The sequence below is a fragment of the Canis lupus genome, chromosome X, assembly GCF_003254725.2.
Source record: "Canis lupus dingo isolate Sandy chromosome X, ASM325472v2, whole genome shotgun sequence".
NCBI classification, from domain to species: domain Eukaryota; kingdom Metazoa; phylum Chordata; class Mammalia; order Carnivora; family Canidae; genus Canis; species Canis lupus.
The window spans coordinates 14,857,163-14,870,095 of record NC_064281.1 but is presented as its reverse complement, the minus strand read 5'-3'; the positions used below and the strand labels follow the sequence as shown (position 1 = coordinate 14,870,095).

Sequence of the window (12,933 nt, the reverse complement as noted above, 5' to 3'; positions counted from 1 at the left end):
CAGCCCTCTAGAATGAGCCAGATGCTAATTTAGAACATCACCTGCCTGTGGATGACGTGCACAAACCACGGAGGCCGTGTTTAGGCTCACCAACTGAGCTGCGGCCCGGGAGGAGAGCCATAATAAGCAATTCCGCGGAGCCTTCGATTCACTCTTTTGAAGCCTCTTTCAAATGAAATCCTGAAATAGTATCGCGTTTCCACAGGCATCAAGCTGTCAGCTTCAAAGAAGAAGAACAGGCTTCTGAGGCTTGATCCCTTTCACGAGCAGCTGAGGCCCACGCCGCCGCAGAGAGGAGCAGATGCTCGAGGGGGATGACAGAGGCCCCGTGCCGCCAGCAGCCTGGCCCCGGCAGGCTGGGCTTCCACGCCACGAGAGCACGGCCGGTGGCCCCTGCTGCTCTTCCCTCTAGCTTTCCTCGGAGCCGGAAAGGCCAGTTTTGACCTTTCTCATATTCTTTCTCAGAGCCAGGAACAAACACTTCTTTTAGCGTCCATTGAAAATCTGTTGGCCTCCCCACCTGCTGCTCACCCTGGCTTTGACCCAAAGTGAAGCCGGCAGCAAGGACGAAGGTTCAGTCTCAGAGTCAGACTGATCTTCCAGCCTGGCTCTGTGACCTGGAGGTGACTGATGTAGCCTCATGCACCCCAAATCTGCCTACCTCTCAGATGTACATAAGGCCTGCAGACTGGCACGGGGCTAAGCGTGAGGGCATGCATCATGGGGATCCCCTTCCACTCCCCACCCCCTGGCAGTCGGAGCCTGGAACTCCCCATTCACATGAATCCACATTTGCCCCATGGACACCCCCAGCCCCGCCAAGGGCCAGAGACAGACGTGTCTCCCCGGTCATGCCAGTGCCTCACAGGGTGGGCATCTGTCAGGAGCTCAGTTAGAGCTTCTCTGGGGCCTAGTGAATGGAAGGAGATTGTTACACATTGGCTGCCTGCATAGAGAGAATTTAAATGTTTCGTGTGCTTAAAAGAAAAAAAAAAGGAAAAAAAAAAAAAAGAAAAAAGAAGGGAAAAAAAAGACCAGAAGATCAGGAGGCAAAAGAAACAGTTTGTCAGCTGATTGATGCCATTTATTTCTGGACACAACGACAGGAGGCTCAGCCTCCCTTGATGTAAATTATAGCAGAACCATTGCTCAGTTCTATAGACACGCACACAAGTCTGGCAAATAGCTTTTGTCTTCCCTGCTTCCCTGTTGTCAGAGGGTACAAAAGCCTCCCACCCCCTCCCTTGGTGCTATTATCTTTCAAGGTGACTCTTAGGCTTTTGAAGTCCCTGCCATCTGCTGTATGTGTCTCTGCACTTTGCGTGGTCCCAGAATCCCTTCTGTTTGCCCGGACTTGGCCACTGATTCCTGTGCTTGCGAGGGAAAAGTAAAGCCACCGTCACCCTTCTAGAGCCCAGTGCCCCCTTGCCCTCCTCAAAGCCATGTAGGAAGAGCCACCTCTTTGAGTTACCAAGAGAGTTCTCTGAGGCATGAGAAGAACTGAAACCACAAGAGAGTGTTCTGGAGTCTAACACACGGAGCGTTTGATGGTTTGGGAGAGGGAACAGTTCCACCAGAAAACAACTGTGTGTGTTTTTAAGGAACATATGTGCAATTTTGGCAAAAACGCCTTCTCAGACGGAGTGGGATAATCAGAACCAGTGAACTCTGAAGTCACATGATGCATCCTCTGCCTTATTGCAATATGTCAACTATTCTGAAAAATGAATTGCTCAGAAAGCATTTATTGTGGCCTACTTCGGGCCAGACGTCGCTTGACTCAGGAAGGTGGACAGGTGTGGTGGGATGTAAAGACACCTCTCTGTCATGGAGACCTCTGCGGAAGGACACCGTGCAGCCTCCTGGGATGCATGCCTGGCACAGGCCTACCAGGCCATCCACTAGCTGTCAATTCTGCCTCAGGAACATGTATTCCAGAGAGGTTTGCTGTAGAGGGAGGCAGGGCCACGGCCGGTAGCTCAGGGCAGAGGGGACGAGGGCTTCATTGTACAGCAGGTCTAGGGGGACTGTGTCTGGGAAGCAGAGTGAAGGAAGCAGGTGTCCAAGGTGACAGACCTTCCTCCACTGGTCCTGAGGTGCCAGCAGCCTCCTGGAGCACCCCTGCTCTGCGACTGTTCAGAGGCAAGAATCGGGTAGCTGGAAAGTAGAGGCGAGCAGGTGACTGAGGGGAGCTATTCCTGTCCCCTTCCTCAAACCTCTGCCCCGGTCTCCGGCCTTAAACCCATGTGGCCCTATGACCAGCTGTAAGCAAACATGCAGGTGCGTGCACACAGCTGTCGGCCTGCCTCTGTCTGAGACGGTTCCGGTGACGGGGCTGCCAGTCCCGGGTCTCGTGGGCCTCAAGGGTGCAGTGGCTGGAAACCGTCCCCAGGGCTTGCCTTCAGGCAAGGCTTTGCCTGCCCTCACCTGCCCTTGCAGAGGCTTACCTATCCGTCCCAGCCCAAAGGGCTCAGACTGCAAGCACCTGCCTGCCTTTCAAGTCCAGGCCTTAGGAAGCACGAGAAAGACCGGGGCTGAGGCCTTCTAGGCTCTAAAGGCTTCACGTTCTGCACATCGCTCAAAGGCTTCTTCCTCTGTGCTTTAAATAGATGTGCTGTGCTGAGTTTTAAATTTGACACATTTCTTTTTTTGAACTTAAAAAAAGCACAATGGAAAGCAAGCAAGCAAGCAGCGTAGTGACTCATCCTCAGGAGGAAGGGAGCAGCTCCCTGATCAGAAGCAGTGGTCAGGAACGTTCCAGGAGGCTGCCCGGGGGTGTGGACCGTAAAGGGGACAGAGTGGAAATACTGTGCGAATAGGTGAGGCCAACGGGATTGGCTCTGAGGACTCCCTAGAATACGTGACTTTGTCTTCCGGGTCTTATTTCTAGGCCAGGCTCAGGCATCTCAGAAAGACGGAGGAAGGTGGCAGAGATTTCAACTGTGCATCTGGTACATCCCTCAGATATTGGTAAAGAACGAACCCATCATCATACATTTGCTTAGTTACCTGACCGTTACTAGCACCAGGATTGTACAGATGCAGAAACTGAGGCTCGACAGGCATGTGAATTGCATAAGATCTCCCACTTTAGATCCAGATTAAAGCTTGTGTTTCAAGACTCCATGTTTACCCAGATCTGGGCAAAGAACACTGTACCGCCTTTACAAATTTACCTCAGAAGAGAGACTCATTTTCTTGGTTTACACAAGGTTTGGATGGTACATATGGAGAGAAGTAGTGCAAGGGACGGGAAGTCTCAGTTTAGCATTCAGGGATTTAAAAAGCCCAGTGTAGCCTAAGATGATCCAAATCCTCTTTGCAAATGGGCAGCCTGGTGCAGCATGAGGCACTGCACCCAACTTAAGAATAGGGCACACCCATCCGAGAGGCATCGCTGGTCACCTGGAGTGTGCGTAGAAGTCGGGGCTAGGCTGGCAGTGCTGTGGGTTTAGTCCTGGCTGCCCCTCCATGGCCCTTTGCTCCCCAGCTAGAGCAAGGAGGTCAGGTCCTGCTCCATTTTCTCTTAGGGTTTCAAATCAGAAGAAATACAGTCAACGCTTTGGGAACTGTGACATTCTTAACAGCTAGAGCACCTATTCTGTAGTCCCTGCCACCCTAGAGACCCTGACCAGATGGTCAGCCTTCTGCAAGACTGGCTTAACGTGTCCCAACTGGCTCTGACCACCTCCTGGGTGCCCTGGCCCTTTCCCTGCCAGGTGCTCTGGGGTCAGCCAGGCCTCTGTGCTGCTGCTTAGGGCTAGGTACCCTTGGAGGATACACAGTCTCTTGGTGCTGCAGTTTGATCCTCCGTGAAATGGGGTGGTGATGGCATAACCTGTTGTCACTAGACGGTACCAAATGCTGGGGAAAGCATGTACTACTAATAATGTATATACAGTCACGGCTGATGATGTATATAAGCCACTGGCATATGGCAGAGCCTCAGTAGACAGTGGCTGTGGTTACCCCCCCGCCCCCCGCTCTGGAGGCTCCCCACTTAGATCTGCACGCTCCTGATCCACATGAGAGACAACCCAGGTGCCCACGAATATGGACTTTAGACTCAGGCTACTTTTAAGCTGCGTGGCTATGGATGGCCACGGACATCCAGTCACTTTCTGAGCTGCGTTTCCTCATTTGTCAAATGGGGATAATAGTGCTCATCATGTAAGGTTGTGGAGGACCAGAGACAATTGGATAATGGGAATTCTATAAAAAAAAAAAATTTGCAGCAGTCGGTCGGGACTGCAGCCTGGCAAAGCTTGGGTTAGCCCATTCAGGCAGCAGTTCCCACCACTCTAGAGAGGTCAAGGTTAATGTCCTGTGCTCTGCCCTGAGCAGGGCTCTCTGCTATGGACCAAGGCTGAAGCCAGGCAGACAGAGAAAGGGGATGGCACTTTGGGGAGAAGAAACAGAGAGTTTCAAAGCTCTAACTGCATCAACTTCTGAATTCCTTCTTCCTCTTAGAGCCTATGACCAAGGGCCTGGTGTGAAGAGAGAGGTCTTGGAGCCTGCCCCCTTAGTTGGGAGAGCTTTTGAGGCCCTTGGAGAAGAAAGCGCCTGGGATAGGCACAGTCCCAGGGCAGGGCCACAGAGGTGGTCCAGTCCACCCACCCCCTACCCCTGGATGGCAGCCCTAGAGGGCGTGGGGCCTGGGAGCGACCAGTGCACAGTGCGGCTTTGCCTGAAACCATCGGAGCCGCCTTGCATCCAGAACGGTTAAGAGCACTGCCCCGAGCAGGTGCTGGCATGCCTAGTCCAAATACTCTGTATTTTTTTTTAAGATTTTCTTTATTCATGAAAAAGGAAAAAAAAAGATTTTCTTTATTCATGAGAGAAAGAGAAAGAGGCAGAGACACAGGCAGAGGGAGAAGCAGGCTCCATGCAGGTATCCCGATGTGGGACTCGATCCCGGGGCTCCAGGATCACGCCCTGGGCTGAAGGCAGGTGCTCAACGAACTGAGCCACCCAGGGATCCCCCAAATCCTCTGTAAACTGGGGTCCGTGATGGCACTTCCACCTCATATGGTGGTTGCAAGGATTAAATATATTAATTTTCTCGAAGTGCTTGGATATCACCTGGCACCAGAGGAAGTGCTAAATAAATATTTGCTTAATAAAAAAATTAGATAAGGTAACCGTTCAATGAGTTCCTGTTTAAACACGGCCCCCGCAGGTCTTCTCCCCCCTTCTGTCCTCACTCCAGCCAGTCTCCTCTGTTTCCTGGGAGAGGCTCAGGTGCGGACCTTTCAGAGACATTAGCATTTTGGGACACGCCTTAGTCTCAGGGAGAGCTCTAGCTTGTGGAATTCTCAGCCTCTGGGCTACAGTGTGACAGGGAGAGGACAGGGCAGACGGGAGGGGAGGGTCAAAGGCCCGCAGCCTCCGCCCGGAGTGTCTTCTGTCCAAGTGCGGGCTGGCACTGCCTGGGGTGCACTCTGAGGGCCTGTCGGCTCCCAGAACTCGGAAAGGCGGGATCCTCCAAGTGGACACATTCTTCAGACATCCCAGGATGCCTTGAGCTGCACCTCAGATCACGTAGCTATCAGTGGCTCAAGCAATGAAGACACTGACCTACTTCAGCAGGAAGTCTGGCGCTGGGAAATCGCGGGGTTGGTACAGTGGTTCAGTAGCATCAGGAAGGATCCATGCCCTTCCCATCTTCCTTCTCCATCCTCTTTCATGCTTCTTGAAATTTCTTCTGCCTCATCCAGAGCTCTCTGTGGCTTGGGGAGAGCTGTGTTGTTCACTAAATACTTTGGGTGCTTCTACTTGTTTCCATCAACTCTAACCCCCTTCCCCCTGCCGCCACCTTACCTCGCTCCACAGCTGGAGAAAGCATAGAAACGGGCAAGGGGAGACAAGCCCCAGTCTAGGTGAAAAGGTCTGAAACAAGCTACAGAGAATGAGGATTACATGATCCAGAGCACTGGTTAAAAGACATGCCATTTGGATGAAGAGAGAGAGATGTGTGCTGTTTATCAGCACGTGAACGAGGGACGGTAAAAGGATGGAAAGGGCCTTGTCAGGCAGGTGCTAACCGGAAGCAAGCCGTGGGGACACGGGCTAAAATAGACTTCAGGACAGAAAGTAGTATTAGAGATGAAAAGGCTAATTACATGAGGATAAAAGATGAAATTCACCAAGAAGAGATTTCCATTTTAAACACGTACGTACCCAGTAAAATCACTTCAGCATGTGTAAAGGAAGCATAGTGAGAACCACGAAAAGGAGCTGATGGATCCGTCTTCGCCGTGGGAGATGTGAACACATGTCTGGACTACTGTGAAGTCGAGTGGCCCAACAGGTCATCAAGGACAGAAGATCCGAATGACACAATTAACAACCTTTATCTAATGGACACTTAGGCCTCTGCAACACTCTGAGAATACAATTTGGCCTCTCCATGCACACTTGGAGCATTAAAATTGTGATCATATACTAAGCCATAAAGAAGGAACTAGTTAAAAATAAATTCGCGGACCACAATCTCTGACCTTTTAAGAGGTAAATGGTTCCAATACATTTGGAAGTGTTGTTTAAATTGCTAAATAAGCTAAAGAAATCCTGAAACTGGGCAGCCCAGGTGGCTCAGCGGTTTAGCACCGCCTTCAGCCCAGGGCGTGATCCTGGAGTCCCGGGATCGAGTCCCACATGGGGCTCCCTGCATGGAGCCTGCTTCTCCTTCTGCCTGTCTGTCTCTCTCTCTCTGTGTGTGTGTGTGTGTGTGTGTGTGTGTGTGTGTGTGTGTGTCATGAATAAATAAAATTAAAAAAAAAGAAATCATGAAACCTTTAAAATATTCAAAAGTCAATGAAAATTACACTATTGCGTATCAAAAGCTTGTGATATATGAAAAACCCAGTGCTTTGGAGGGAAATTTGTGACTAGAAAAGACGAGAGCCTCCAGATTAATGAGTGAGTTTTCCCTTTTAAGAAATTAGACAAAAAGCAAAGACAATAAAACTAAGCACAGATTTTTAAAGATACAAGAGAGATCCACGAAGACAAAGTTACCTTTTTAGGAAAAGTAGTAAGTTAAGTAAACCTCTTTCAAAGTCACTCAAAATATTATGGATGGTAGGGGGACACGACTACAAAAAAACTGGATGTTAAAAAAGAATAGCAAATTCATCAATATGAGGTGATCTTGCAACGGAGACAAGAAGTGTTGGCCACACTCGGGGCACTGTTCCCAGAAGCTGAGATTGTGAGCCCCCCCGCCCCCCCCCCCCCCCCAGTCTGTAGGCAAGAACTTTGCCTCCGGTGCTGTCTTCTGAGGGATTCAGAATGAATGAGCCACTGAGAGGCAACGTGGATGAATCTTAGCAATAAAGCAGGATGTCCAAAAAGACTGCAGACAGGAGGACACCCTTTTTATAAGGTGAAAAAATAGATTATGTATACGCCCTAGGAACACACACAGACGCAGTGAGCAGAGAAAAGCAAAGGGGAGAACCAAGTGTGTGGGCCGGGGGATGGGGGTGGTGGGACGGGAACGAGATGGAGTGGGGACCACCTGACTGGGTGGAAGTTGTCGCCCGGGTCCGCTTTTTGTTCGGGGTAGTGGGTCTGCATGTGCTTATTAAAAACAGCCGGCTAAGTGAGTAAATCAAAGCAGGTCATGGTGACCCGATGAGTCCCGCAGGCTGACGGGAAAAGAATGAGGCTGAAAAGACGGCGAGGTGCCATCACTGGGCTCCCCCAGAACCTGGGAGCCTGCGGGGCTGACCGATGCACGCGGGGCGGCTGGGCCCCCTGGGTCGGCTCTCTGCCTCTCCAGAGAGGAGGATTGCTTTTCTTTCTTTCTTTTTTTTTTTTTTTAAGTTTTTATGTATTTATTCATGAGAGAGAGAGAGGCAGAGACACAGGCAGAGGGAGAAGCAGGCGCCATGCAGGGGGGCCCGATGCGGCCTCGATCCTGGATCCTGGATCAGGCCGGGGCCACCCAGGCGCCCCAGGAGGAGGCTCTCTGAGCCGGCCGCGCGGCCTGCGGCTAAGGGGGCAGGGCACAGGCCACAGCGAGCTGCAGCACTCAGCTGGGCGCCCCTCAAGGTCAAGGGCCACGCTAACAGCTGTCGGCCAGCAGCCAGGCCAGGGTTCAGAGGCCACCGTGGAGGCCTGCCTCCTGCGCCTCTGCGGGCTGTGGGCCGCCGCGGGGACAGAGGGTCGGGACGCGCAGCCCGCTCGACGCCCCCACGGGGGCACAGGAGGTGGGCAGCATAGGGCTCGGGGGTCCCGGGCCTGGATCTCGGGGCGGAGTCGGCTTGGGCCCGGCGGAAAGCCCGGGCTGCTGGGGGTCCGGGCAGCTGCGCCGCCTCAGGCCCGCTTCCCCAGGTCGCTGTAGTGGCCGTCACGCTCAGCGACGGCCACCGCTGGAAGGACCCGGGCTTGGGCCCCGAAACCGAAGCCACCGCGGAGCTCCGCGCGGTCAGGTGGGCTCCGGGCGAGAGAAGCAGGGGGACCTGGGGGCGGGGGGCGTGGAGGGGTCCAGCTTGCCCAGGGTGGCGGCGGGGGCCCTGGGGACAAGGGGCGGGGTTCAGGGGCTGGGCGAAGCCAGGGTGCGGTCACGAGGGGACCGGCTGCAGCGGCCGGAGGATGGAGTCCCTGGGCTCGGAGATGGAGGGGCGCAGGGGCGGCCGCTGGGGGCGGCGGGTCACAGCCGGGGAGGTGAGGCGGGGTCCTGTCCCCGAGGTGGGCCGGGTCACCGGGCGTCCAGGCGCTCGCGTCAAGGCGTCAGGGCCAGCGCTGTGGCCCGCTGCGGGGGTTGGAGCTGCGCCTGGGGCTGCAGACCCCGGGGCATCCCCAGCGGACTCGGCCGCCGCTCAGCCAGCAGCGTCTCCGCCTCTGGAGACGGCCTCGGAGTCTTGACCTTGGAGCCAGGGTCTGCTCCCTCGGGCCCCCCAGGTGCCCACCCAGGTGCCCACAGGAGCGGGCCAGCAAAGGGCGCCCACCTGCCTTTCCGAAGGCCGCCCTGCGACGGCCGCATGGGCCTCAGCACCAAGCCGCTGGGGCCGCCGGCGGGTCAACTGCGGGAGCTGATGGAATGAGAAAAGCGAAGCGTCATTGCCACAGTGGCCGGGCCAATAATTTGAAACCCCAGGAGACACGGCCCGGGGTCGGGAGGCCGGGGGGCAGGAGGCCGGGGGTCGGGAGGCCCGGGGGCAGGAGGCCGGGGGGCAGGAGGCCGGGGTCGGGAGGGCCGGGGGCAGGAGGCCGGGGTCGGGAGGCCCGGGGGCAGGAGGCCGGGGTCGGGAGGCCGGGGTCGGGAGGCCCGGGGGCAGGAGGCCGGGGTCGGGAGGCCCGGGGGCAGGAGGCCGGGGTGCAGGAGGCCGGGGTCGGGAGGCCCGGGGGCAGGAGGCCGGGGTCGGGAGGCCCGGGGGCAGGAGGCCGGGGTCGGGAGGCCGGGGTCGGGAGGCCCGGGGGCAGGAGGCCGGGGTCGGGAGGCCCGGGGGCAGGAGGCCGGGGTGCAGGAGGCCGGGGTCGGGAGGGCCGGGGGCAGGAGGCCGGGGTCGGGAGGCCCGGGGGCAGGAGGCCGGGGTGCAGGAGGCCGGGGTCGGGAGGGCCGGGGGCAGGAGGCCGGGGGGGCAGGAGGCCGGGGTCGGGAGGGCCGGGGGCAGGAGGCCGGGGTGCAGGAGGCCGGGGTCGGGAGGCCCGGGGGCAGGAGGCCGGGGTGCAGGAGGCCGGGGTCGGGAGGGCCGGGGGCAGGAGGCCGGGGTCGGGAGGCCCGGGGGCAGGAGGCCGGGGGTCGGGAGGCCGGGGGTCGGGAGGCCGGGGTCGGGAGGCCGGGGGGCAGGAGGCCGGGGGTCGGGAGGCCGGGGGTCGGGAGGCCCGGGGGTCGGGAGGCCGGGGGTCGGGAGGCCGGGGGTCGGGAGGCCCGGGGTCAGGAGGCCCGGCCCCGAGGCGCAGAGCCCTGCCGCGGTGGCTGCTCTCCGGGGCCCGCGCACCCCAAGCAGGCGCAGAGGCGCCGCCGGCCGGGAGCTCTGGCGGGTGCCCCGCGGGCCGCCTGCTCCCATTCAGACCCGGCAAAGCAAAGCGGCCCGTGCGCCAAGGCCCTGCGAGGTACCCAGGGGGGTCGCCCTGGCGTCGGGGAGGCCCTTCTCCCAAGGCCCCCTGCCTCCTGTCCGTCCCCAGGACCTCCCGAGGCCCGGGCCTCTGCGCCCTGCGCCCCTCACCCCCCCCCCCCCCCAGGATCCTCTTGCCTCAGAAAGTGATCCAAGGGTCACCGAGGCTAAAACTCTGGCTTCCCGAAACGTCCATTCAGATCCCAAGGCTCCCCGCAGCCAGTGGCGCTCTGCCCCCTCCCTGGCGCTCCCGAAGTCAGACGAACCTGTCCCTTCGGCCATTCAAACCCAGCAACTGTTGTGTGAGCAGCGAAGAACTAGACTTCAAGTGTCAAAACCAAGACGTCGTTCTCCAGCGGCCCCGTCGGCCTGCGCCCCCCGCCCTAACGCTTAATGCGGCCGAGCAGCCCCTGGCGTCGCCCGCGTGCCGCACCCCGCCGAGGACAGGCCGCTCGTTCTGCCGGAGGGACGCGGCGCTCGGCCGCCCCCCCCGCCCCCCCGCGGCTCCAGGTCCCGGGCCCAGCGGGAGCGGCCGCGCCAGTCCGAGGCGGGCCTCGCCCTTCACACGCGCCACGGCCTCCCGAGGCCTCTCCGCCCCGCGGCCGCTGACGCCCGCGCTGCCGGCCGGGAGGGCCCCTGCAGCCCCGTTGCCCTCCTGGATTGAATCGGGGCCCGCGGTGCAGGGAGGGGCTGGAAGCTGTGCCCGTCCCCGTCAGCCGCCCCCCCGCTGCCACAGTGGGGGGCTGCTCACCACCGCCTAGGCTGGTGCCCCCTCAGCCCCGGGCAACGTCGGGGAGGGCGGCGCTGTGAGCGCTGGGCTGGGGGGCGGGGGGCGCCCGACGGTAGCCTCCGCAGCCAGCGGCCCTTCCGGGGGGCCCCGCGGGCACGCGCCTTCCACCCGTGCCGCGGTCCGCGGGGCCGGAAAGGGCGGCTCCAAATGCTGGGTGCTCGGGGTTTCACAGCCCCTGGGCTGGGGGGCGGGGGCGGGGGGCGACTTCAGAGGCCTCCTCGGTTTACCCGAGTTAGCAAATGAAACAACACCGGATGCCCAGTGGCATTGGAATTTCAGATAAACAACAAATACATTTTATTTATTTTTGAGACTTTATTTATTCATGAGACACACACACACACACACACACGCACACGCACACGCACACAGAGGCCGAGACCCAGGCAGAGGGAGAAGCAGGCGCCACGCAGGGAGCTCGACGTGGGACTCGATCCCGGGACCCGGGGGTCACGCCCTGGGCCAGAGGCAGGCGCTAAACCGCTGGGCCCCGGGCGTCCCAACAAACACATTTTTGGCACCAGCAGGTCCCGGTTAATAGTTGGGACCTGCTGATACTAGAAAACGATTGGCCGCCTGGGTTTCGAGGTGCCCGGGCGGCCCACCGCCCCCTCGCCCCAAAATGCGCCGTCCGGCCTCCTGCTGGCGGGGGGCGGGGGACACGACCGTCCCTGCGGGCGTCCCCGGGTTGGCAGCAGCGGCGGAGCTGCGGCTCAGCCCTCTCCGCCCCTCGGCGCGCCCCTCGCACCCACGCGGCCTCTGCCCGGAGGGAAGCCCAAGGGGCGCCCCCCCCCCCCCGGGGCTGGAGACCAGCGCAGCCGCCCTCCTGGCTGAGGCCGCCTGGCCACCTCGGGGTGGGACACGTGGCCCCGCGACGGGCCGGCGGGACGGGAGCGCCCGGGAGCCCAGCCGGCCGCAGGGGCCCGAGGCGGGGGTGAATCGGGGCGAACCCTGTGTTCGGGAACCTTGGCGGGGCCGGGCAGCCTGGCAGCGGCCGTTCCCAGCGCCCTCGGTCGGGCGCGCCCCGGGCACCCAGGCGGTCACCTCCCGCCAGCAGCGGGGTGCGGGCCGCCGGGAGCCGAGCCGCCTGAGCACGGCTGTGGGGCCTCCAGGGTCGCTCCGGGGCCAAGTAACGTCGGGGGACAGCGAACGGGGGTAAAGTGGAGTCTCCGGATCCTCGCGCAGTTTTGGGATAGCTCGGCCCGACTACGGCCCGAACTGCACAGCCCGGGGAGCGCGGAGCCCCCCCCCCCGGGTTCCCGGGGCGCCGTCTGGGGCGACTGGCTCGGCCGCGTCCCTGGAACAGGCGCGCGGGGAAGGGGCCGTCGGGCGGCCGCGAGGCTCGGCGCCACCAGCAGGCAGCCCACCCCCGCCACGGCGCTGACCGCTGACGGGCCGCGGGCTCGAGAAGCCGCAGGCGGGGTCACCGCCGCGGGAGCTGCCGCGGGCCCCTCGTGTGCGTCGCCGTCGTTTTTGTCGCAGGTGAGGACACAGCCCCGCAGCCCCAGCCGCCCCCTGCAGTGCGCTCCTGAGAGGGGCCCGGCGGCCGCCGGCAGACACCGGGCTAGTGTGAGCAGCGCCCCTACACGACACAACCGCCCTCGTCACACACATTCAGGCCACGGCAAGTTCCAGCACCGTCACCTCGTCGACACCCACACACCAGCCCCCCCATCACCCTCCCTGGGAGCTAATCTACCCAGACCCAGCATGTAGGCGGCCTCAGAAATCCCCAGCTTTTTTCCAGCAGGGAGGTTTTCACTATCACCCCATGTTCCCTATGCTTTGAGGGATTTTATCTACTAAGCTGCAAGTGATAAGTAAATTAATTTGTTCTCCTGTAATTTATTAATTGGAGACCAAAATAATGGCCAAATGAAGTTTCTGTTCAGCAAGGATAAATGGTGTTCCCAAGCTGAGGAGCTGGGATTCCTGCCAAAAGCAAAGAAATGTGACATTTTTCTTGGCCCGAGATATCTTATTGAAGCTCCATGAACAGTCTCTGGAGAGCTTTATAAAGTGACATCCTGTGGATTCGTGTTAAGATGACTGCCCTCTGGGGGGGGGGAGTGCAGG

The 12,933-nt window shown here is 59.4% G+C and overlaps 2 protein-coding genes across 2 annotated transcripts in view; both read left to right on the top strand.

The window, feature by feature from the left end:
• PHKA2 (phosphorylase kinase regulatory subunit alpha 2) overlaps positions 1–7,090 on the top strand; it is an 87,285-nt gene extending 80,195 nt beyond the window's left edge. Inside the window, exon 33 of the mRNA XM_049107442.1 lies at positions 2,891–7,090. Within this exon, the coding sequence (XP_048963399.1) occupies positions 2,891–2,974 (84 nt within the window). The 3' untranslated portion in view covers positions 2,975–7,090. The remainder of the gene's footprint in view (positions 1–2,890) is intronic.
• A 4,389-nt stretch (positions 7,091–11,479) lies between these two features.
• Positions 11,480–12,573, top strand: LOC125754712 (nascent polypeptide-associated complex subunit alpha, muscle-specific form-like). The gene is made up of 2 exons (XM_049107815.1): positions 11,480–11,986; positions 12,043–12,573. The coding sequence occupies exons 1-2, from the start codon at positions 11,480–11,482 to the stop codon at positions 12,571–12,573; spliced, it is 1,038 nt and encodes a 345-aa protein (XP_048963772.1).
• The last annotated feature ends 360 nt before the right edge of the window (positions 12,574–12,933 follow it).